General features: G+C 36.5%; 1 protein-coding gene across 16 annotated transcripts in view; it reads left to right on the top strand.

Annotated features, from left to right (window-relative positions):
• Positions 1-24,263, top strand: part of celf2 (cugbp, Elav-like family member 2) — a 188,003-nt gene that overhangs the window by 100,213 nt on the left and 63,527 nt on the right. For all 16 annotated transcript variants that reach the window (XM_088923913.1, XM_088923909.1, XM_088923906.1 and 13 more), the window contains one exon: positions 16,055-16,251. In XM_088923913.1, the coding sequence (XP_088780039.1) occupies positions 16,055-16,251 (197 nt within the window). The remainder of the gene's footprint in view (positions 1-16,054; positions 16,252-24,263) is intronic.

The raw sequence follows: 24,263 nt of genomic DNA, 5'->3' as shown, positions 1-24,263 counted from the left end.
AAGCTGTCAAGCTGTCTGGTGACTCCACTCAATTGGGGTCGTTATCTGCTTATCTGATCAGATAACCCTGAACTGTGCAAACACTCTAATCTAGCAATTCAGATAATGCTGGTGGCACACTAAGAAAAGGGTAATTGAAAATAACCAGCCTGCACATTCAAAATAAGTGTAACACAAAACAATATAAAACATAGGGTATGCTTTTAATCTCGTTTGTAAATTTCCACATTGGGAAATATGATTCATAGACTCCTAAGTAGCTGTACTTATACTATGTGTTGTTTGGTACCAGCGACCTCTATGGCTGGCTAGGTGCCTGTATGCTTGCAGTATTAGCTGAGATCTGCTGCAAGTCCTCTTTCTGTCAAGGAAAGTGAAATGACAGCCTACAGAATGCAGGTACAGTCAGTAATGGCAGAGGGTTTTTTTTAAGCAATTAGAGATGACAAGGTGAAATATCTGGACTCTCGTGTGTGAAAGACTTGCTTTTGAGTGTGCGAATTGTGGCTCCCATGCAATTAAATGCTAATATTTTTAAAATATAAATGGATGTTACGTTGCAATTAGTATTGTTTTTGCTTTCTCTAAAAATTCTGGGAGCAGAGTTACAGTTTTGTGTGAAGGAAAGAAAGAGAAGGCATTGAAAGTAGGTGAGATGTGCAAGCTGTGCCATCTGTTCATTCTAATTGGTATGCATGACAAACTTTTTCCAACCTATAAATTGGTAATTAAAAAGAACTTCTACTTTAAATCCACTAATGATAACATGAACATTATCTACATGCTTCATTAAAGGGCTAATCATTAGATATTTTGGGTTTATTTACAACAACTCGTGGTTGTCTGTCTGTATACACAAATTTTAGGCATGGCCAATAATTACTTTGCACATGTGAAAGTCATTTTATGTGTTTGCAGAACTAGTTCTTGAATTCCAGTGAATCCAAAGTGTTGCCAGTTTCTTCCCTGATATTGACACCATGTCTAAGGAATTAAGTAAAAATCAAACAGTATTTTATTTCAATCCAGTAAAGTAACGAGGCTTTGTAAACTGGATCGAGTGCACATCATACAAATCGGCTGTTTTAAATGAATTTTACTTCAGAGATTTTTAAATAAAAATATATGAATAGTGTTTTTAGATGCTATGATGGACAGTAATAGTCATGTTTTTAATGTCTCGATATTCTGCAAATGTACCACATACTGCAGCGCATGCAAAATATTACTCGAAAGTAGTCATTATGTTCGATTCTGTATGGATAGGTCTTTCTGGAGAAGGTTAAACAGGCTATAGGCTTAACATGCAGATTGCAGCTTCTGTAAGCATAGAATTATTATTGATAAGGAACCAATATAGCAATTTAGAAATGAATAGGTTCTTTCCACTTGTCATCTTTTCCTGGGTACAGTTAGGAGCTCTCAGCAGCTGTGGCCTGTGTGCTGACATAATGGCTGGCCTTTTAGCAGTGTCAGATATGGCTTTTCTGTGTTCACATATAGTCAGACTGAGAACACAGTGTGCTTCAGAATTGGTCCTGTGATGGTGTGTGTCAAGCATAAATTAACACATGTAAAATGCAGTGCTCATCTGAAACACTCTTGTTCCTGTCTAACAGTTTTATTGCTGCTTCATATTTTTTTTAGTTTCCCATTTAATTTTACAAGTTAGTGCTACCTACCAACGTATTTGAATATTGTGTTTAAAGCTTTGATTTGGAAGGTCTTGGCTTTGAATTTCCAATTCCAATCCTATGTATTTAATTTGTGCTGTTTTTGCTCACAAGACATAGGAACCTTACTGAAATCTTCCTAAATAAGCCTTTGCCATGATCAGTTTCAGAAGATATGAGAGTATCAACTTCCAAGTGAATCTTGTGTTATGATTACCATAGCTTATAATACACTAGATTAATATTTTTTTAATTACACTCTGTTTTAACAAAATTCTGAGCCAAGGAAACATATGTACTATGAGTGGAGATTGTATTACAGTACTACCATCTCCTTAATTTCAGCTAGCTACAATATTGGGTATGCTTATTATTACTATAACTGTTGTTTATTGCTTTGAAAAATAAAATGAAGTGCTTTTACAATACAGTTAATACAGACAACTGTATAGGATTAATTTTTAATCATTTTTATTCATACAGTAAGGTTACAAGTATTTGGCAAGTGGTCACTGGACAGAGTCCTGTCTTGCAAACAGTAGAGTATATAAGTCAAAAGCACTTAAAAAAGAGCATAAGGAAAAGGAAAGGATAAAAATGTATGCTAATATTAGAAAATGCAAGGAGATACTAACTCCTGTAGCTGAATGACTATTCTGTAAAAATGTAGCCAGTTTCAGTGACCCCTTTTTGTATTGTGTATGATACATTTTAGGTGAGTGGAAATATATTTCACTATGGAATACTTGTGACTACTGTAAATGAGATGATTTTTTGTGGCTGATTTCAGTGTTCTGGCTTACGAAGAAGGATCTTGTTGTATAAAGGACAGTTTGAGAATGTATGAGTAACAGGTTACAAATATGAGGAATTAGAAGAACATATTGCATTTCATAATATAGTTTGAAAGAGATCTGTATTTTCATATGGTAAGATTTTAAAAAAATTAAAAAGTCTGTCATATGCTACAGTAGTGCATCCAAGGAGGGACATGCTTATAATTTATTTTAGCACAAATATATACTGTAGTTTAATAACTGGCACTAGTCTTGTTTGAGTAGTTAGCAACCAGATTGGATGACGGTATGAAGTACTGGTACATGGAATGATGATTTAATTTCTTAAATTTAAGAACTTAATTTTACCATGAATCTATGTATATATTTATGAAACAAAAATGCAAAACAAAATCATTGGAAAAAAACAAAGCTTTGGCTGTGGAGAGACCTGATTATGTGGCATCAAGATTATTACTATTTTGATATAGTGAAGTATGGACATACCTGTAGCACCCCCTTACCTTAAAGCCAGGCTATGTACAGCAGCAGACCATAGCATTATTCCCATAACAAACTTCTTTTGTTATTAATTTCCTATACTGAGCTCTGCGGTCCATTTTATTTCTCTGTGGTGGATTAGTTCTTAATTCCTTATGCCACTTCACTTTTCAGCGTGTCACTCCAGATGCTTTTGATGGGAATTTTCAGCGACGCGGTAATGACAGGAACTGCAGATTAGAAACAATGGTTTTTGCATGACTTGGTGTGATCATTCAGCTTGACACAGGACACAGAGGGGAGGAATGGCAGCTTCAGTCTAAATGGCTAGATCACAAATGGGTTTCCCATAACAGTTTTTACTGCAGGATTTATGAAGAGAGGGTAGCCATACGAAACATAATATTTGTTTACTGGCATACTGTACGTTTCATAGTGTACTAACATCCTACACTCTGAAAATACTCCTTTTTAAAATGTTCGCTTTCAACATTTTGTCAGTTCATAGTTAACACATTAGTTTTGTGCATCTACAGTATATATCTGCTGAAGAAATGGACGAGATGTTGAGAGTACAACCTAAAATCCTTAAATTTGTACTGTGATTCTTTTAGGCCAGTTAACTTTCGTGTATCCCCATAACTTAGATTGTCAGTCCATGTACATTTGAGTTTGTGCATGTAGAAGCCAACGTGTGTATTTGTTCAAAAAATTCTTACTGCCGAAATCAATAATCTCATGCATAGATGACAAGCAGTCCAAATTGTTTTCCATTTATTTGTGGTTGTGTTTACCATCAGCATGCTGTTATGTGTAACTAATGCATACATTACATTGTAAGTTGTAATATTTTCTCCCTTATCTCTTTTCAGCTTTGTAAACAGTGATTTACTGTTAGAGTGACATGGCTTCTTGCTGAATTCATGTTTACTTTGTAACAAGTTTAGAATTTTAATTGTTTCTTTCAGCATAACAGTAATGTGATTATAATTAATGACACTGAACAAGGAGATGATTGTAACATCATAGAAATTAATGACCATGTACACTTTTTTGATGCTGTTATCTTTTCATCTTTGTTTCTTTTTTTAGGCGTAGAGTTTGATTTAAAAGCCTCTGTGAGGCCGCCATCCTACTGTGGTCTAAGAAACTGATTACAAAGTAGTATTTCCTCCTGACTCTTTTTGTGTTCCAACTGTGAAAACATGCATGGTTATCATTGGTTTAAATTGCAATTTCTTTACTTATGAAACAGCTTTTCTCTGGCTGTAACAGTATAAGCAATAATGTTGCATATATAATGTAGTAGCATAATATTAAAATTTTCTTCATTGTATCATAATTCAATGCTAGAAAAGTTCCTCATTTGCAGTCTTTTAGAAACACAAATGCCTGCAGTGTTTATTCTGTATGTCAGCCCTTGTTTAGTTAACACAAGCAGGAATTACAGTCAGCAGTTACCAAAGGACTTGTACCAAAGTACAATAATAGTTTTGTAATTCAACCATGACGTTATAGTGTGTGATGATGAACATTCCCCAACCAGGACAGAAAGCTGTTTTCCAAGTTTATCCACATTATTTCGTGTTCTTTTTGGAACTTAAGGTTAATTAACAATTTGCTCTTCATTCCTAATTTTTGTTTTCTCAAAAGTCAGTAATGAAGTTTGGAAGTTTAGTGCTAGACATCCAAGAGCAGTAAACCATTCCTGACAAGTGTTTGTATCAAAGTTCTAAGTTTAATCCATTATGTGACCTAAATATTATTTGATATTTAATTGGAAAAGTAGTACTAAATTGAATTTGCTGCAGATTTGTTTCTTTGCATGTTTAAACTATATTAGAAGAAGTAGGTTCTTTGACAGGTGACCTCAACCTGGGTAATGAAAGTCATGAAAATGAGTTAATTCTACAATTTGTAATGTTAGTGTTGTCCTCAAAATGGCTTGGGTGGCGAGGTACATTATACTCTCCATTATAGCATTTATCAAAGCCAAAGGGGTCATTAACTTGCATTTACAATCCAGATGACTTCTTCAAACCTGGGCAGTCTTGTCAGAGCGCTGACAGCACTATTAATATAGACACAGTGCTGTGCATTTCAAAATGCAGTGCAGCAGGGCTACAGCTGTCAGGTGCACTGGCAATGTGGTCTGGTTAAGGTTCACAGTGTAGTCAGTGCTGTGGTCAGAAATAATACAGTAGCCACTCAATTACCACTGTTCCTCTAGTAAGCTATTTTGTGGGAAAACACTTTTTTGCTTTTTCAAACTATATTTCAGGTGGTTAGTGTGTAAAACATATACCGTGTGCATTGTGTGTTACCATAAAATCTACTTTATACTGGATGAAACAATTGTAGGTCTGTTTATAAATCATATTAAATTGAAGTTAAATTTTTGTGGTGTATTCTAAAGGTCCTGTTATTCATTTGTACTGTGAATGCTTTGTGCAGTATACATTTTCATTCATTTTATTTTATTTAATGTCATGTCAGAAACCATAAGAAACCATTACTTGTCCACGTTACCATTTTCCTCTCACACATAGGTGCTTGATAACAGTTGGCACACGATGTTAATTTGTTGCAGTGAGCTTTAGAATGAAAATTGCACCATTCTGTGAAATTATGGAAACTAACAGCACTGCTTAAAATTATTCTTGATGGAAACGATTCTCTGTGCTGTATGCATCAACTTGGTCCTATTTTAAAGAACTGAGGTAGCCTAATATACAGTAACCATGTAGCCAGCATTTAACAATCATTCAAAAGTAAGGTCAGTGGTGTTCCTGCCTGTATAAAATGTTCAGTGCTTCTAAAATTAGTATTTTTCTAATTAAAAAAACTGCTGCTGCACTATTGTGCATCGCCTGCTTTAATCATAGCAATATGTTTGCAATTCTGTATCAGTCTCTTGTAATAGCTGTTTTTTAAGGAAGGTTTGTGTTTGATCTTGCATTCCGATTAGGTGCAATAAGGTAATTAAATGAAGCAAATGGTAAGGATGTGTAACGGCCTTGCTGGCTTTGAAGGGGTGTGGGCTTGCTACAAGGCATGCTGGCTTCATGCAGTGGCAGGATGTACTTGTTAGGGCAATGGATAAGTAGCTCAGTGGCTCACTTTACACAATTTCGTGTGTACTAATTTTGCAAAAAGCAGTGAGAGCTTCAATAAATGCAAATTTAGTTTGTGAAATGGACTTTTTATTTTTAAGCAGGAAATATTGTACAAATTCGCAGCATTTCGCAGTTGGAGTTTATGTGTTTATTGTCATTTTGGCAGTTCTGTTTGATAGCCTTCATATACATTTCTTTGAAGCCTGGAAAATGACTCTTGTTTGAAAAGTTATGCTCCTAATACTTTGCCTATTCCCAACAGATGACATTCCCCTCTGCTGTAGACTTATCCTTCCCATTTATTCACATTTTGTTCTCAGTTGGTTTCTGATCGTGTAGGTTATATATTTTCTTGTGCTTCCAAAGCATGCTTCATTTGCAAATTAATGGAAATGGAATTTTAATTATCTTTAAAGAAAAAAAAATAGTACAAGAAAAAAAACACACAAGTATGCAGTCTCAAAGGTCTGGTTCTCTGGAACTTGATTAACTGTGTAGCCACGTCTCTTCTGAGATGTAATTGGTCCAAAATAATGAATAATCACAACTTAAGGACCAAATAAGTCCTGTATCTGAAGCAGAATTTTGCTTTTGCTTTCAGTAAAAAGCACAGCATAAAATGACAATATAATCTTATTATCACTCCATCCATTTTGTAACCACTTCATGTAATTCAGGGTTGCAGGGGAGCCAGAGCCGATCCTGGCAAGAACGAGTGAAAGGCAGGATACACCCTGGCTGGGACGCCCCTTTGCCACCCTAAAATCTTATCTGATTTGGAAAACCACTATTTTCTCAAATGCTGGAAACATTTTTATTTGGCTTTTCCTGATCTCTGTACTTTCAAGGTTTGCATTTGAGAGCTCTCCTGTTGGAGGATTCTAATTCCCTTTCTAATTCTTTCTGTGCCACTATCATGAAGGAGCGGTTATCTCTGTAATCACTTCGTAAACCTTTACCTTTAACATATTTAATCGGTACTGGGTTGAAACAGTGGTGTCAGCCAATGTAAGTCCTATTTAGATTCATCCTAAGCAAAATGAAAATGTACTGTGGTGCTTAGTACCAAAATTAGCCAATCTTTAGCACACAGACCCAGAGTTGGCTGCTGTAATAGAATAGATAACCTTTAATGGGTTTTCTGATTTAATCTACAATAAATTCAGGACTGTAATGCTGAAGCTTGTTGGAATCCCCACAAAGATGAACACAAGTAATTAGAACTAAACAAATAGAGGGTTTGACATTGCTTAACAGGATTAAATGTGGAATTCATAGCAATCTCTCCACTTCTTTGCAGACTTTAAATGCAAACTTTATTTTTTGTTACAGTAACATACACTGTGAAGGGATGTGGAGCTATTTTCTTTTGTGCTGAAATCCCTGTGAAATAACAGATTTTTTGATGTAGCTATCTAAATAAACTCATTCTAAGCATAAATATTCACCAGTTTGCAGTTTACATTATCACATCACATTGTTTACAAATGCCCTGAACATGCTTTTGTGTTTTCGTTATATTCATTATTTTTTTCTATTAATGTTTTGCTTATTAATATACTTGCTGGCAATAATCCCTTGGAAAGATGCAGGTGGTTTGCTCATGCCCCTGTGTTGACTTAATTCAGGATAGGAAACCAGATGCCCAATTCTTATGAATTGTTTTTCTCCACTATTATATTTTTAGAGTATATTTTTCTTGTAGTTTTTCTCCACTCTTGTATTTTTCTTGTAGCAGTTAAGGAAGGGTTAAACTATCAAAATGGTTTTTACTTTAGGTTAAGAATAAGGAAAGTTTGGAATATTCTGATAGGACATCACTCTATTATATAATGCTTGAAAAATGAAAGATTTGTGCTAAATCTTACATTCGTTTATAAAAGTGATGTTTCTCAAATAATTTTTTCATGTCTTTCCTACTTGTTTGTTCCAAATAAAGAGTGTGTCAGAAGGGGAGCATCCAGTCCTACCAATAATGTGCGTCGGCTAACTTTCATTAAATTTCTTTACAAATGAATACGTGGCTTTAATCTGTCACCTAGGAGATTTTTGGACTTTAGTTTTTCTACTAGATGTGAATTATGGATCAGAATCCATCAGGATAAGAAAGCATACATCTGCAATAAATTACAGTGGAACAAAAAATAGAAATAAGTTAAAGATATATGTGTATATTCTACAGGATTATCTTTCCTGTGTCATTTGTATTTTCTCTTGATGAAAGGAAACCAAAGCAATATGGGAGATTTAATGGGATTGTCTGAGGAACCCTTGTGTTGATAGACTTTAGTTTTATTCATCTTGAGTTTTCATGCATTATATAATGCATTGATATCCTCCCATAATATATTGGGAACCTCCACTATGTCTCACTAGAGGAAACTTCATGTGACAAGAGAATTGCACAATTCCAAAATTAAAAGAAAAAATTATGTTGAAATAATTAGTCCCTAACGTGTTATTGTGAGTTATTACAGAGAATTTTGTTTTGGTGAATCAGAATGTTGAAGTCAGGGCTGCAGTTCTAATTTTTAAAAATGAGTTTCTGAACCTACTGGATACAGTGCTCACTTTGTGAAAATAACAATGCTCCTAACCTTTTACCAACACTTTTCATCATTGTAAATTGTTTTTATATACGGGTTTCTGGTGCTGTAAAAAATGTCAAATTTAATTTCCATTTTGTATATGAATGTATATTCAGTGATGGACTAGTTGTCTGCTAGTGTTACTGTAGCTAATCCTTAAGGGTTTTTTTAATATTAAAATGTGTTCATAGATATACTAAGGTGTCTAGAAGTAAAGATGTAGTAATATTTTTTCGAACTCCCTCTGAAATTTACACCTCAGCCACATGGTTAAGAAGGAAGATGTTTTACAATTTTCTTTATTTTCCTTATTCCACAATATTTTTCTCTTTACTTTTTTTGGTCTTGGAAAGGTTATACATATGCTAATAGTGGTAAGCTCATTATTTGCAGTGAGGAACTGCTTGTCAATGAAGCTTCATTAACACTGTTATCTCGGGCTGACATTTATCTTATAATTTTCCAGAATCGTCCGACGTGTCTCCATGGAAACCTCCATCGCACTTGAAACAAGTGGAATAATAAATGCAGCTTCCAAGGATGACAACACGCACTCTCCCATCATTAGCATGACTACAGTTATTTAGGCCGTAGCAAACTTAAAAAGATAATGAGCACTTAAAAGTGTTTTAATACTACAGCCCTACAGTTGTTTAGTGCTTCCTTCTAAGAGTTTAATTCTGATATAAGAGTAAAAATGCTAAAATCCTTTACGTTTTGATATTCTGGCTAAGAGGAAAACTTTTTCTTCCCTTTTTCTTCGGTACTGAATATTATAACAGCAATAGAGCATAGACATACAAACATAACGTTGTGCTGATCTCAAGTGTTTTGAAACCAGCACCAGTATCAACCTCAAAGAAAGTATGAAATCAAAGGAATTTAGCAAAGAAGAGCATAACTGAAGAATTCAGTTTTCTTAGCTTTCTTCATCATTCGCTGTTCCAATGATAATGTAAATACAGTATTCTTTTTGTTACCGTAGCATTGGAGAATGTCTTGCTCTTACCAAACAGGAACATTGTCCACATTGTTCAACTGTGATAGGCTTTGAAATCAGTCTGCACAACTGTAGAACATTCCGTCATTGAATTTCACATATTCTTTGGCGGCTTTTCCTGCTGAAACAAAAAGATGAATTAATCTTTAATCTTTTCTGAGTTTGCATCACCTAAAACATAACTAAATAGGTCACTGATGCTCATTCATTTCCCACTGTAATTTTAATTGGGTTCTGCCTGACATGTGAAGGCTAACATTTTACATGGTTTTTAGATTTGCATTGACTGATCTTGAGGTAAAATGAGTCTGTTTTATAGTATGCTCCTGCACCACACATGTTCTTAGTCCAAATCCTTCCCAGTCAGTCCTGGGAAACCCGAGGCTCCACATCTTCCTTTGTTCCTTTCAGATGTTGGTGTCAACTACTGAGGGGATCCCACTGCAAAACAATCTGGGATTCATTTGATTTTGAATTACTCCATCTGTCTGAATAAGAGGGAGGTGATAGACTTTGGAGTGTGATGCAGTAACATCAGCTTTATTGTCCTGCAGGCCGGTTGGAGTGCCATAACCAGAAGAAATTATTTAGAAGAAACGCATTAAAAGGCGCAGAGCTGTTCAGTGACATTGGTGCTTGGTTGTGCTAGGAAGCACAGTTAATGCTATTCAAGCAGGCATATTATCAAATGAACAGGTGCTACAAAATAAAGCAAAAAAAATCTTACTGCAGTGATTCCCCCATTGTAGCAAAACAGCCTTCATGTCATGAAGCTATAACCTAGTATGGCATTCTTGTGCAATATGTTACCAATGCTCATTACTTACGGACTTTTTCATCATTTCCAAAATGTTCTTAAGTAACGTGCACCTTATCTAGAGGCTTATCACTGGATAAGCTGCACCCTTATTGCATACAGTGAGAACCATTTGTGAATGATGCCCCTTGGAATCCTGTCAAGACAGATTCTAGGCAAACTTTCCCAAACTGCTGCATGCACCGTTTATTCATGTTGAAACTCTAATAAAAACATTCTTAATGCTTCCACATTGCATTGCACTCCAGAGTATGAAAGCAGACTGTAAATCAAATAGGGGAAGGAAATGAGTCAGTGTATGTTAATTGCTGCCAGAAAACAAAAGCTCAAGGCTTGGCTTTGTCATTGTCCATTCCACCTTGTGGAATCGGAGAGTCACTGATTTTGTCTGTGCAGATTACATCGAGAATAATGGTAATATTTTCAATTATTCTCCAAGCACAATATTCCCAGTGAATATTTTCAGTTGATTCTGTTTTACCAGCAATTGGCAAATGATTCTTCACACTACACCTCTTTGTAGATGTCATTTATTTTATTTATGGTACATTTAAATCTTCTAGTACAAGTTAATCAGTGTTCAAATCATTGTTAGAGTGTTAAATGACAAACATAATGCCGTGAAGTTTTGTCTTGTTTTAAAAGGTCTTGTCTTCAAAACGGAACAGCAAGCAGCTGCTGCCAGAATGCAGTACTGTATTATTTTGATACTGCATTGGCAACATTTTGGGATTTAAAAATGTTGTTTTGTAAGTTAAGCATGAATGTCGTGTTGTTATTCAACATTATTTGACTAATTGTAATTCATTTAAATACAAGAATTATGCAAACATCATGGAAATCTTTCCATAAAATGTGGTTACCAGCTGTTGAGTTTAGCTACCAACGAACAACAGGAAGGACAAGTATAGATTTACATTTTTACTTAAGGCAATCAAGTTGGCGTCATGAGCCATTAAACTTGTTTCTTAGGATTTTTAAACCTTTGAACTGTAGCTGTACCTGTAGCCTCTCTTTTACCACTCTTAAGCCTTATGAATTGTCTTCAAAGGGTCTGAAATTCTGATAAAACTGAGTAAAAAAAAAAGAGAAAAGGTCATAGAAATATTTATTTTGTCACCATCTTGATGTCTGCATAAGATTACATTTGCTCAATATATTGTCAATAAATTATACTCCCCATTAGTATTACATGTGATTTGAAATGAATGATGCTGTATGATGTTGGGTTTTTTTTATTTCTTGGACACGTTTGCTTGTTAATTCCACCTGTGTATTTTGATTGATAGATAAAACCCTATCAAAAAATGATTTTGGTAAATGTTGAGATGGCCGCTGATTTGAATGGCATATCCAAAAGAAAGCAGAAAAAAATATACCGTAGCTTGTGAACCAAGTCAAATATACAGTAGATACAGTATATGTGAAGGATGATGGGGTCTTCAACGCTTTGACATTTGCCCAGCATTAGATAAGCCTACACATGGAGTGTGTATATATAAGTTGATTCTTTGAAATATGTTTCTACATCCTGTTTGCTGGATTTGTGTTGCTTCATAGCCATTCAGTAATGTCTTGTGTACAAACTATGAAATGTGAAATGTGTGATGGAACTGCCGTCAGGGGTTTAAAATCTTTCATTTCCAAGTATTTAGTAAGACTGGTGAGAAGTGCAAAGCAGCCTGTTTTCTGGAGTGAACTTCTGACTCCTTCTCAAATTTATATAACAAGAGTTCGGATTAAATAGCGTGATAGAAATGGGAAACTTTGTGGTGCACTTAAAAGAGTGGTCAACATGTTGCAAACACATTTCAAGGGAAAAATCTTTAAAGCTTTGATTGTATCAAAATGGCACCATTGCATAATTCTTCACTTGAATTATTCAAGTGTGAAAGTAGACTTGAAAGCTAATGCTGAGTGCCTAGTGTAAGGAGATTGGCCCACAGTGTTGACAAGAAAACAAATGATGTGCGTGCTGAGAATGATGAACAGTGGGGCTGGTATTTTAATTCAGCTGTCAGCTTGTCACAGCGCAAAACAGTGTAGGTGTAACCAAATAAATACTTCCAATTTAACCCAATGAATTTCTGTTATTGTGCTGCAGAGCAGGGTGTTTTATTGTAAATGTGATTAATTAGGATTATGGAGCATTACTGATTACTGTTATTAAGTAGTCACCTGTCGACTCTCCCGAAAGAGTAAAAAGACTGAACCATTTCCTGCTAGCACAGCTGTCATTCGTGCAGTGATACTGAGTGTAGTCAATTTTACTCTTGGTGGTGCATTAACATTCCCTTTGTTTCTACCCAGCGAACTGGAGACTTTTCAGGAATGTAGGAAATGAATTTACGTTGCTGTCAATCTCTTGGCGATGGCATTTAATAGAACTAGAACTTTTCCTAAGCTGCTGCAAACCTTACTTTTTTATTCTTTTTGAGAAAACTCCTGTGTAACAAATAGCAAACACATAGATTTGTATATTCAGTGCAATCGAAGGTACAGTACTTACTATGTAAAATAGCGAGGTTACTCAATTAAATTCACCACTTTAGCCAGTGAGAACAGTAAATATATCAGATTTCAAATGTTTTATTGTTCAAAGATTCACATTTTAGGGCATATCCAACATCTAGACTTCGTTATTATAGCTCGTTTCAAAAAAGCACTTTAACAGTGCTCTTTTGAAGGTGATGGATGTGATCATGGATCATGTCTCTAACAGTCTGTGACTGACATTGCCCAAGCAGCAATGCACAACTTGCACAGCACAGGGTAGGGTGGGATTTGTTGGCCTGGAAGATCTCGGCCTTAATGGCACAGTGGCCCCTGAGCCCTCCTTGCAATTGCAGGCAAGAGGTGTCTTCAGTGAAGGACACGCTCTTCCACTTGGCCCTGAACCTCTGGAATTGTGGCTGTGGTGCCTGTGATGTGGTAAAAAGCAAGTGGCTTGAGGTTGGTGGGTGGGAGGAGTCTGCATTCACTTCCTCATTCCCCTTTTATGCGCAGTTGTGGTCTGCAGACCAAGACATGGAAAATGGTCAGTTGACTCCTCCGCATTTGGTGGCTAACACTAAAATAACTGGCCACTCTAAATGTATGAAAAGGGATGAAATTTCTTAATGAGGGTCAGTCGCTTGCCATATATGAACGTGACTTATCATGCCGACGATGAAATTGTTCCACAGGAATAACAGCAGTTAAGGCTTCCAAGTGATTTTAAGAGTAGGACTCAAAAGCATTCTGTTCCTGTGGCAAAGAAAAGCCCTGCATAGCTGACTGAATGATGGAAGCTGTAGTTAAGCTATTAAGTAGAAAATTGGTGCAAATTGAGAGAGGATGCTCTGGCAGGAGCCATGAGCAATAGACCCACTCAACAACTTAATCTTTGCCCTGGGTAGCACTTCACAATAAAGAATGACACCTTGTCTGCAATTGTGTTCATGTGATGGTGAGTTTTGAGGTCTCAAGGGCTAAATTGTTCATTGAAAAAGCTTTGAATTCCTGTGTGTAAGAGATGGAATTGACAACTCATTTCTGTTTTCTCTTAAATCTTGAGGTTGCTACTAGTTGGGGTGTAAGACTATTTAATTATAATTTACTTCCTCAGACACGCAGGCCGTTGTGCAACTCTGGTAGAAAAGAATTAGCATTCTTGGGTCAGCATTTAATCTGAGAACAGTATCTTTTTGTTCCATTTCTTTGAAAGTGAACTGTTGCCTACATAACTTGCTTTTCCATTGCCCACAAGGAGCAGTGGTATTTTATTTTTTTCTGTCTGCAAATTTGAAAGATTCAGCTAAAGCTAAAGCTGGTTCAAATGTGATTGCTTTCATCGACAGGTTTAGTGGGGAGCATTCACACACTATTAAGCTTTTTTGTCATACGCCGCTGTTATCTGATTCTTTCCTCTTTCTTTGGTATTTTAAATTGATGTTCAGCTGTTTACATGTCTGGAATCAGTATTTCTTTCACTGAAAGAAGCACAACAAATCAAAGTACCTCCTGTTAATTCTGTCCTGCACTTTCTAACTGAAATCCCTGAAAACATCATGTTAAAAATATATTGATGTACGCTCTAGAGCATCTTCTCAGTGAATTGTGCAACACTGTTTAAAGTTTTCTGAATGCCAGTGCTGTAGTTGTTTCATCCAGTGTGTTTGTTTGGGGGGAGGGGATTGGTTTGCTTTGTGGTACAGTAGGAAGCTGAAGGTGAAGGTCAGTGAAAAACAATTTCACACAGATGCCAATTCCCTGTGTATACTGGTTCAGGCAGAAGACAAAACTTGGAATTTACTTGGAAAATTGGGGAAATAGAATTTATAGAGTTCTTTAATAAATTGTGTGAATGTCATTAGAATTATTGTAAAAGGCAATTAACTCATAAATTAAATCATTTAAGAGTAGAAAATGTTTTTTACTTGTATCCAGCTTTATGTGTGGTATGATTTTCTAGGAAATTATCTAAATCAGTCTTGCAAAGCTGTAGAACAGTTGTTGCTGGATGGCTTCACATCAGCTGTGGATTTATAAAAAATGCTTACTGAATTATCTTTTATAGGAACACATCTGGCCAATTTTTTTTACTTTTTTAATGTTTTGTAATTTCCTGAAATGCTCTACATGTTGGAGCGTTTGAAGAATTTTTGGAAGTGACTTTATTTAAAGCATAGCTGCGTACAGAAGCCTGTTTAATTCTCTCCGGCTCACCAAATGAAGGAGAGCTGTATCGCAATTTGACTACTTGGTGAGGCTGCCTGTCAAGCTTTGCAATTGTTTTGTTCCTACAGAATGTAGCAAATAGAATTAAATCCATCATGATCCCAAATACAATTTCCACTTTCCTTTTCCAGTAGATAATGGGAACCTGAATACAAAAATTTGGATGATTTTTTTAACCGGACCTTATAGATTTGAGGGCATTAACATTGATTGTGAAGGTTAGTGTTTTTTCTTGCCTTGCAACTTTCCTGATTTCCACCAACACATTAACAGAAACATTTTGGATTCAGGTTTATGTTATTTTATTTGTATTTTTATTATATTGAAACGTTTCAGTGCAGAAGGCATTAATTTGTGAAGGTACCATTTTCACCCAGTGCCTCTCACATTATAAGCTGAGCTTTCATCACTCACAGGATGTTAATCTCTGGCTTGCAGCAGTTCAGCTGAAGTGCTTTCCATTCTTAGGGATCTTGTAATAATTTGATGCATCCATGGAGGCTTCATACAATTTGCAGTTTCATTGCTAGGTCCCTGGATTAGTCATCTGACAGCTTTCCAAGCATTTCCTTTCCTTTCATGTGACTTCATTACAAAAATCAGATTTGCCTTATTGGAGCCAGCAGCTGCTGCTGTCTTATGCCATCGTGTTGACAAAAGTATTCCCAGGAGTACTTTTCACTCAAAGATGGTGTTAAAATACTATTTTACATTTCTTGCAAGGTAACAACGGTGCGTTTCCCTTCATAGGCCATTCTGTATTCCTGCCTGTGTTCCTCTGACAGCTGCACCTGGGCAGAGAAAGTTCACAGTTCCATATATGCCTTTACGTAACACAGGTGTTGTTCGTCTCCTTCCTCACAGTAACGGCACTGCTAGCAAGATGAACGGAGCACTAGAGCACTCAGACCAACCCGACCCCGATGCCATTAAGATGTTTGTCGGACAGATCCCTCGGTCCTGGTCCGAAAAAGAGCTAAAGGAGCTGTTTGAGCCCTACGGTGCGGTCTACCAGATTAACATCCTCCGGGACAGGAGTCAAAACCCACCTCAGAGTAAAGGTAAGGGCTTGTGGTGCTTTTTATATTTTGTGTCCTTATAAATGTTTGGGTTTTTTTTTTGCAACATCACATTTTACATTTTATGTGTCCTGTAGGCACCTCAATTATATTTATTTGGCCAAGGATTCCAAACGTCTGTGGCCAAGTACAGAAAAATAGTGGGTAGTATGTTCACAACTGAAGCATGTGTTTGTTTGTACCTTTTTCTTTCAAACTTCCGTCTGCCTGGTTTTAATTAGAATGTTGCCATTGCTGCAAGAGAAAGATTTGTGTAGGGAGCCAGTCAGAAATGTCTAAGTATTTGCAGTGTGCTTCTCAAGGGAGTACCTGAAATAACTACATTGAGATGAGTGACAAATCTAAACAATTTCCGAAAATATGAAAGCCTAAGAAAAATTGACATAGTGATTTTGTTTTTTCATGTTGACGGCAGACAGCAGTGTTCTGTTGAAGTATCCAGCTGTGACAAATGAGGAACAGATTTGCATCTGTGTTGCCTAAAAAGACTATAAAGTAGAACGCATTAATAGTGACCCTATCTTGGACCCAGCCATTCATGTGCAATCGAAAGGCCTTTGGATCCAAGAATGCATTTTCCAAAACCCATCCAGAAACACTTCCTTTATGTTTAAACCCTGCGCAAACCACTTACAGCAGGGATATTTCAGAGCACAGAAACAAAAACCTTTGTTCTGCTTTCAGTGTTCTGTTGCACAATGGCTTGGTCATAGGGGGCAAAAACATTTAAGAATACAACAGAATAAAAATAAACAAGCATTTTACATAACGGCCTTGCATGTGCCATCTTCGTATAAATGCATTTTTTATGTATGAAGCAAATTGTATCATTGTAATCATCGTAGCTCATATGTTTTCATCTTATATTAATATTGTCATTCAACCTTATATTTCCGTCGTCCATTTCTTTTGCTTTGTTTGGGAAAGACTTCCGTGAGTCCAGTGAATAAGATAAATGGACTGGTCTGTCAAGCCAAGACTTACACAATCAGGCGGACTGATTTTTCTTGCCTCAACGAAGGCAAATCACCTGCAGTGCAGGCAGAGCCCAGTGGTTCAGTCTTTGCACCTTGAACCTGGCCAGCTAGATGAGATTCAGTGGGCTTGAGCCAGCCAGGTTACCTTCAGGTTATCCTTTGAATAGTGACCCCTGTATCCTGACCCTTGTATCGTGGCCGGCGAGAGCTGCAACACTCCTCTGATGTACGCTAACTGTGCAGTGGGTTACAGTGTGAAAAAAGACAGATGGCTCTGGCAGCGCTTTGCCTCAGAGGGAAGTCTGTGGAGCCCTCGTCCCTCCAGTGCAGATACAGGAGCTGTAGTGGTGAAAACAGAGTTGATGAGCAAATGACGAACCTTGGAAGGGTTACAAAAAGAACAATAACTGGCAAGTACAAATTAAAAAAAAAAAGACACAGGAGCCAACTGGAGCAGTTTTCCGCAGCAGCTACCAGCTCCAGCAGTCTACAGTGGAAGTGCCGTGTACAGTATTTCAGGTGGTGTGAACGAGCTGGATCCCCTTCGTCATTCTCAGTTTTTGATCTGCGTTAATATTCATAACATCACAAGCACAGATGTAAAGAAATGAATCACTGCACACAGAAATCTGCACTTAATTAAGATGCATGTTTTATTAAAGTCCTTTATATATTAACTAAATTTAATGATTTATGCCACTAAAGTCTAGGAAGGAGTCATCTGGCAAGCTTTTCACTACAAGGGTTTTAGATTGTCAGGTGAATTTTCCTCCATTGACTCCAATGAAATATTTTTGTCTTGTACCTTTCCTTAGCTGATATAAGGTAGATTTTAAAAAGTAATTAAATCACTGTATGCCACTAGGATTATTCTGCGAGATCCAGGATGTTGGTAAGAAATTACAGTATGCTCATCTCTGATCTCCATGTACTATACAATACTATTATCATAGCACTGCCTTTTATAAGTGAAGGAAAGACCTGTAGTAAATATTTTTCATTTTCAGAAGTACTAAACTCAAGGAGGTTTTTAAATTATTGATTGGTGATTTATATGAGAAAGACTGGTCATATTTCACTTCTGTTAAATAGGAAAGGTAGTAATGGTTAAAAGACTAAATTCATGCCAGTTCTTTATAAACAAATACCTCACTTTTTTTTGTTTCTTTTTAAAGTAGAATATGACTTATTGTGATTTGAGTTCAAAACTTAAAGACTTCATGAAAAATCTGACAATGCTCAAAGAACAACTTTTTTATTTTACCACTACAAAAGGTGCTCGTCTTTCCTGAGCAAGCCATTTTTGATAAAGCCACAAGATGTTAAGAGCAGAGCAATTGAGAGCACAGTCAACTGCAACGAATATAAAATAATACAAGTTTATAATTTAATTGAACCAACAGTAGAACAAAACGGGCCTCTGTTTGGCAGCATTTTAGTGCAGCTTATGTTTCCACAGAGGATTTTCACAGAGTCAATATTCTGATTGTGGAGATATTAACCGATCCTATTTAATATCACCAAATGTGAAGAAATAGCAGCTCTGTTTACTACATTTTAAATATTTAACATCCATTCTGATATTGTGGGAGGCTTGCAAAATTATTTTTGTCTCTCAAGGGTAATTGTGGCTTAAAGTGGATATTTTGTAACACCTGATTTCTTGTTCCTAATGCCTGACTGTCACGGCTTATACTGGTTGAGAATTGAACTTTTTCTACACCACAATTACATGTTCAAACTGTAACCATTATACCCATGTGAATATATAAGTATTCATGGTACACTTAATTTTTTATGTTTCCCTGTATTCCAACATCTCATGCTTTAACATAAGTGACCTGCAAGTATGTGATTGCTCATTACTGTTTGTGCCGCAACGTAGTCTTATTCTCCGGCCTTCTTATTTGTGTTTTGGAAGTGCATAAAAAAATCTACAGGCATTGTTTCAATATTTAATGCCGTGCTAAGGCATGTATGGCATGATTTGAAGACATACTTTGCACGTTTGGCATTCACACATGTTTTCAAATTGAAGGTTTTATCATTTGATAGAAAATTATATACATTACCAAAACTGCTCTCTATTCTAGGTAATAAGTTTCACAGAAGTTCTTGTTTTCATTAAATGTAATATAGGGATTGCTGTGCTTTTTCATATCCTTTCTGTCCTCTAAAATGTATTGTTGTCTGTATTGGGGATATATAATGTAATAACCAAGATACATAAAGTAAAAATGAAAGTGCATATTGTGTGTATACCCTATAAATGCTGCACATGCATTTTATTGTAAATACCGTAAAATAAAAATATAAATATATAAAATATAAATACATTTTATCACTACACTGTGGCAATCAAAACAGCTAAACAGATATTAAATGAACAAATACAAATATGTCTTGTTTTGGAATGTTGTACAATTCGAAAAGCAAGTTGCCGAAAGGAAATGTAAATGATTTATGCGTGTACTCTCATTAAACCTAAATCTGGCATTAATATTCATATTTTCAAACGCAAGCCTGCAATGGAGCATTACGTTGTATTTTTCAGACTCGCAGAGTCATTGTTGCACAGAGTGCATGATACACAAAGATCCCAGTCATTGGAAATCCCAGGATACACGGGGACAAGAACTCATACTATTAGACAAGCTGGCATTCTGGCACCTGAGCCCAAACCACATGTCAGTAAGAGCTGCAGAATCTGCATATCATCATTTCGTCAGAAGCAGCTGCATACTTGTCCAGCCTTATGCCCAGATGCTCTGCAACATTGTTTCATTGTTGCAGTTTAGACACTTTAGAGCTTAATGTCTCCTATTGCAAGTATGGCTTCCAAATGTGTGGAATCCTTTGTTCCAAATGATCGATAATCCAAATGTACTATGAAGGACTTCTGGTTTCTTCTGGGCTCTCTGCAGTATTGACAAAGCCTTGATGGCTACCATTGCATGTGCAAACCGGACTCGTTGTGCATGCAGGGCTTCCAAGTTTCAGGCTTCCCTCTGTGTTTGTCTAGCATGTTGCTTTGTTTCCTCCCACTTAATTCGATTTTTCTGGTTGTGCATATCTGTGCTGAACAATGGAATCTCGTGTAATATATATAAATGCAGCAAATTGTTCACATCACGTTATTGGGTTTGGAAGTGTGCCTTGGTATCTGTCACGTTTACATAAGTAATAAGTCAGATGGTTTTGCAGCGGGAAGACATTTTTCTGTTTTGCATGCTCCTGATTTGGAGTCTTTCATTTCACAACTCTGCTCACTGCTGCAATCCATGAACCAGCATGGAAGGGATGAGGAGGGTGCTTATATCCTTCGTTTCCCCTAGCATGGAGCCTCTGAGCACCTGAGACAGTGTGAGCTCCGTAGTGCCTCACAGGAGAGGTAGCGTTAATGGAAAGAGCCGTTCAGTATCACTCTGGCAAAGGTGCAATATCACAGACACTTGGTAAGTCCCATGGATTACTGTCACTTAGCAAGCACCTGGCTGAACTGGCAACGTAAGGCCCTTACAGCTCAGCCTGTGCTTTCTTTTTCTTCCTGGTAACTTCACTCCGCAGCGATATCCATTATAATTGTATTATTCCTGCTGTGTCAAAATTAGCCCACTGTTATTTAGGAATCCTGTTTATTTAGCTGTTTGGCTGATGATTTTATCCAAAGCAAGTGGATTATGATTTACATACAAACGTGGTCAATGGTACCCATTAATTCTGTTGGGTTTGCCAGGTCAAGTGCCCTGCCCAGGGGCACAGCAGCAGTGCCCGTATCTAGGCTTTGAACATGCAGCCCCACTGCCAAGTCGGGAGTCTACAGCCATTGCCTCTGCTCTGCAATTGGCATGAGTATTTCAAAAGGGGAAGAGGGAAGTGTTTGTTCGTATCGTGTCTAGTCTTTTGACCTTTGCCACCCACCACTGCAGCTCTGCTGGCGGCCACTCTCTCCCCTGTAGTTGGCACTGATGTGGAATTCCAGCTGGTAAGCTGGCGAACCCGTGGAGCACCGCTGACAGTGAAGCCCAAGAGAGAGAATATCGTTTAAAACAAGAATCGCCTCGTGGAGAAGCATTTACATTCTTTTAGTATTTTGGAGGATTCTGCAGGTGATTTTTCTCTTTCCCACTTGCCTAAGGATAATTTCTCTTAAGAGCTGCCAGAGCTGTCATGAGCTGCATACATAAAAAGCACAAGGCAGTGGTTTTAATGGGATATATATTTTATGTTGTTGTTATGCAAAAAATTCTTAATACATGCTTGTCAGTTCAGAGTATCAATTGATTCTCTCAAGAATAGCAGTTAGTTTTTCAGGATTCATATCAGTTTTAGAAACTGATTAAACATTTCTCTTCAAATGTAGATTTGTTAGCAATTCCAATGAATGGAGTGTTGCCTAATTCTTCTCCTAACAGTACTTGGCCTTTCTGTGGAGGCAGTGTTTATGATGAGCATAAGGTCTTGAAAGCTGAAGTTCATTAGTCATTGAAGGTTTATTTTCACAGCTTTATAATGAGTTTTTTTTTCCCAGCAATATATTTTTAAAGTTTGACTTTCTGCATGTGGACCACCTGTTCAGGAATTATACATCAAATTAGAAATGGTTTATTCAGTACTCAATATAGATGTTATATGCAAATGCAGGTTGCATGCTCAGTGATCCAAAGGCATAAAATGAGACTAAATTGTTCCCTCTTACAGTCCCTCAGTTAGTAAATGCAACGTCACACATTAACCGTTTGATAAACAAAATGAACCATTAAGGGAGGGGGGAAGCCACAGGGGTGCTTAGCAGAGGAGCATGAACTGACTATTCAATCATTTGGATTGAGTTTTGTGGGACTGGTGAAATAAGGTTTGATTGGGATAATTTGACACTTGAATTGAAGAATTGCTGTTTGAATTCCTGCTGATTGCCTGTAGTGGAGAGAAGTTAGGAAAAAACAATGCATCTATCCTGGGTGTCAAGAGTTTTTTTTCTCCTCTGCTCATACAGATACAAACACACATGGAGATGGTTTTTTGAAATTGCATTTTAAAATCTCGATCAAATTAGTTAATCGAAAGACTGATCTTATTTTTAAAAGAAGCTTTTACTCAAATAATATTTATCTGGAAACCTCTGTATAAAATGTTCAGAGTGATATAGAAAGTGCTTCTTCCTTTTTCCCAATTTCATTTACAGTTAGATTTCCACACACCACATAATTACTGCTCAAACTCTGGGGTGTGCTGGGGTGAAGTGCTTCTAAACTTTCAGTTGATATTGAAGTAGACTGAGGAAAACGCTTACAATCTGGTATTTACAAAGAAGCTTGTGAAATGTGGAATATAAAAGGTCTTCATTAGTAGTGTGGCCTTCGTGTTTTAGAGAAATTCAAATCATAAAGGAAAGAAAAAACAGTGCCATGACTGTTCATTGAGATGTAAATGTATTCTAATAGATTATCTGGCATAATTATAACTCCAGCAATTTCAATTTCTCTCCCAATGGGGGTCAGTTCAGATTAAAACCTTTCTCAAATTTTTAAGAATACATTTAATGATGAAATAGGGGGTAACCCCACTCACCGGTGCTGAATTTTACCAGGTGAAGTGGCAAGTGTTTCTTGTTTGACTTTTTGTTCTTTTGCATGGTCCCCAATAATGGAAACAAAAAAAAACTCTACATAAATTGAATGGCCTTCCATTTCTTTAGCTAAACAACTTGCATACTTATCTGTAATTGACATTAAATAATTTTAATTAATTCCTTTGAGCCTTCTTCTCTCTGTTCATCAAAATGAAATGCAACATTTGTGTCTAATACGTGTGGACAGCACTAGGTTGAGTCAAAGATATGCTCAATTACATTTTCTATATTTCCAAGAAGGATTTTTAGTTGAAAGTATTGTGACTAATTTTATTTTTTTACTTAAAAGATAGATTTAAACTAGAATCTAGTTAAGAAGCAGAATAATTTTGAGTAGTGGGCAATTTAGAGGAATTAAAATAATCTGGTAAGACATTAGGTAAATGGTTGGGCAGAATGTGTTTAGGAGCTTTAGGTGACAAAGAAGAAAATATTAACATAATGTGTTGTATTAACCCTAATGATGGCAAAATTAAAAAACAGGATACTGCATCAGCTTGAGAAACCCACTTTATATACTTAGCAAGAAAATCATGGAGAGAAACTGAGTCTGCAAACATGAATTTTCAAGCTGGTAATATTTTATGTGAATTGGCACAGCAGACTGTGTGTCATTTATCTTTCTAATCCTTGTTCCACATTGCCTCCCACTTGAGGCCAAGAACATTGCAACTGTGCCAAAGAGAGGGTGGAAAATAGCCGTATTATTAACCCCAAATTGAAAACATGATGGTTTTTTAATGTCTTCATTTTGAGTTGTATATTCGCAATGATTATTAATATCATTCCTAACGCATACTGAGAAATGAGACTTTGCTTTCACAATGTACTGGTCATTCTCATATGGAAGATATTTTTTCACTGTTAATTGTGTTATTGTACGTTGCTCTGCTGTGTGTAGATAAAATAGAACTGACTGAAGTAAATCATCTGCTTCCCCCCCCCCCACCACCACACTGATTCATTTCTTATAAGTGTGATATTTCTTTTAGATACCCTGATGGCCTATGAACAGAACCTTTGCCACAAATTACCTACCCCAGCCTGATTATAGACTTGTGAATTGCTCTCTGTACAGATAATGATGTTCAAGATGGCTTTCAACAAGTGGCTGTTGTCCTCCTTTTTTTCTACCTAGTTTGTTTGTAGAGACATACATATCATTTCTATGAGTTACATACGTTTTCCAAGATTAATAAAGTACCTATGTGTGTTTCCCTCTGCTTTTAATTATGGCTCTAATTAAATTTAATTTAATGTGCTCTACGTGAAATCATAACCCTGATTTTTTTAAGAAATAGCAGTATGAGTATGACCAATTAGAACATAATAAGACATTATAGTAGTATTATAGTAGCGCTGTAGCCATCTGTAAATCATATTTG

The sequence above is a fragment of the Atractosteus spatula genome, chromosome 8, assembly GCF_055471065.1.
Source record: "Atractosteus spatula isolate fAtrSpa1 chromosome 8, fAtrSpa1.hap1, whole genome shotgun sequence".
Taxonomy (NCBI): domain Eukaryota; kingdom Metazoa; phylum Chordata; class Actinopteri; order Semionotiformes; family Lepisosteidae; genus Atractosteus; species Atractosteus spatula.
Note: the sequence above shows the minus strand (reverse complement) of the source record. Positions and strands in the feature narration are given on the sequence as shown.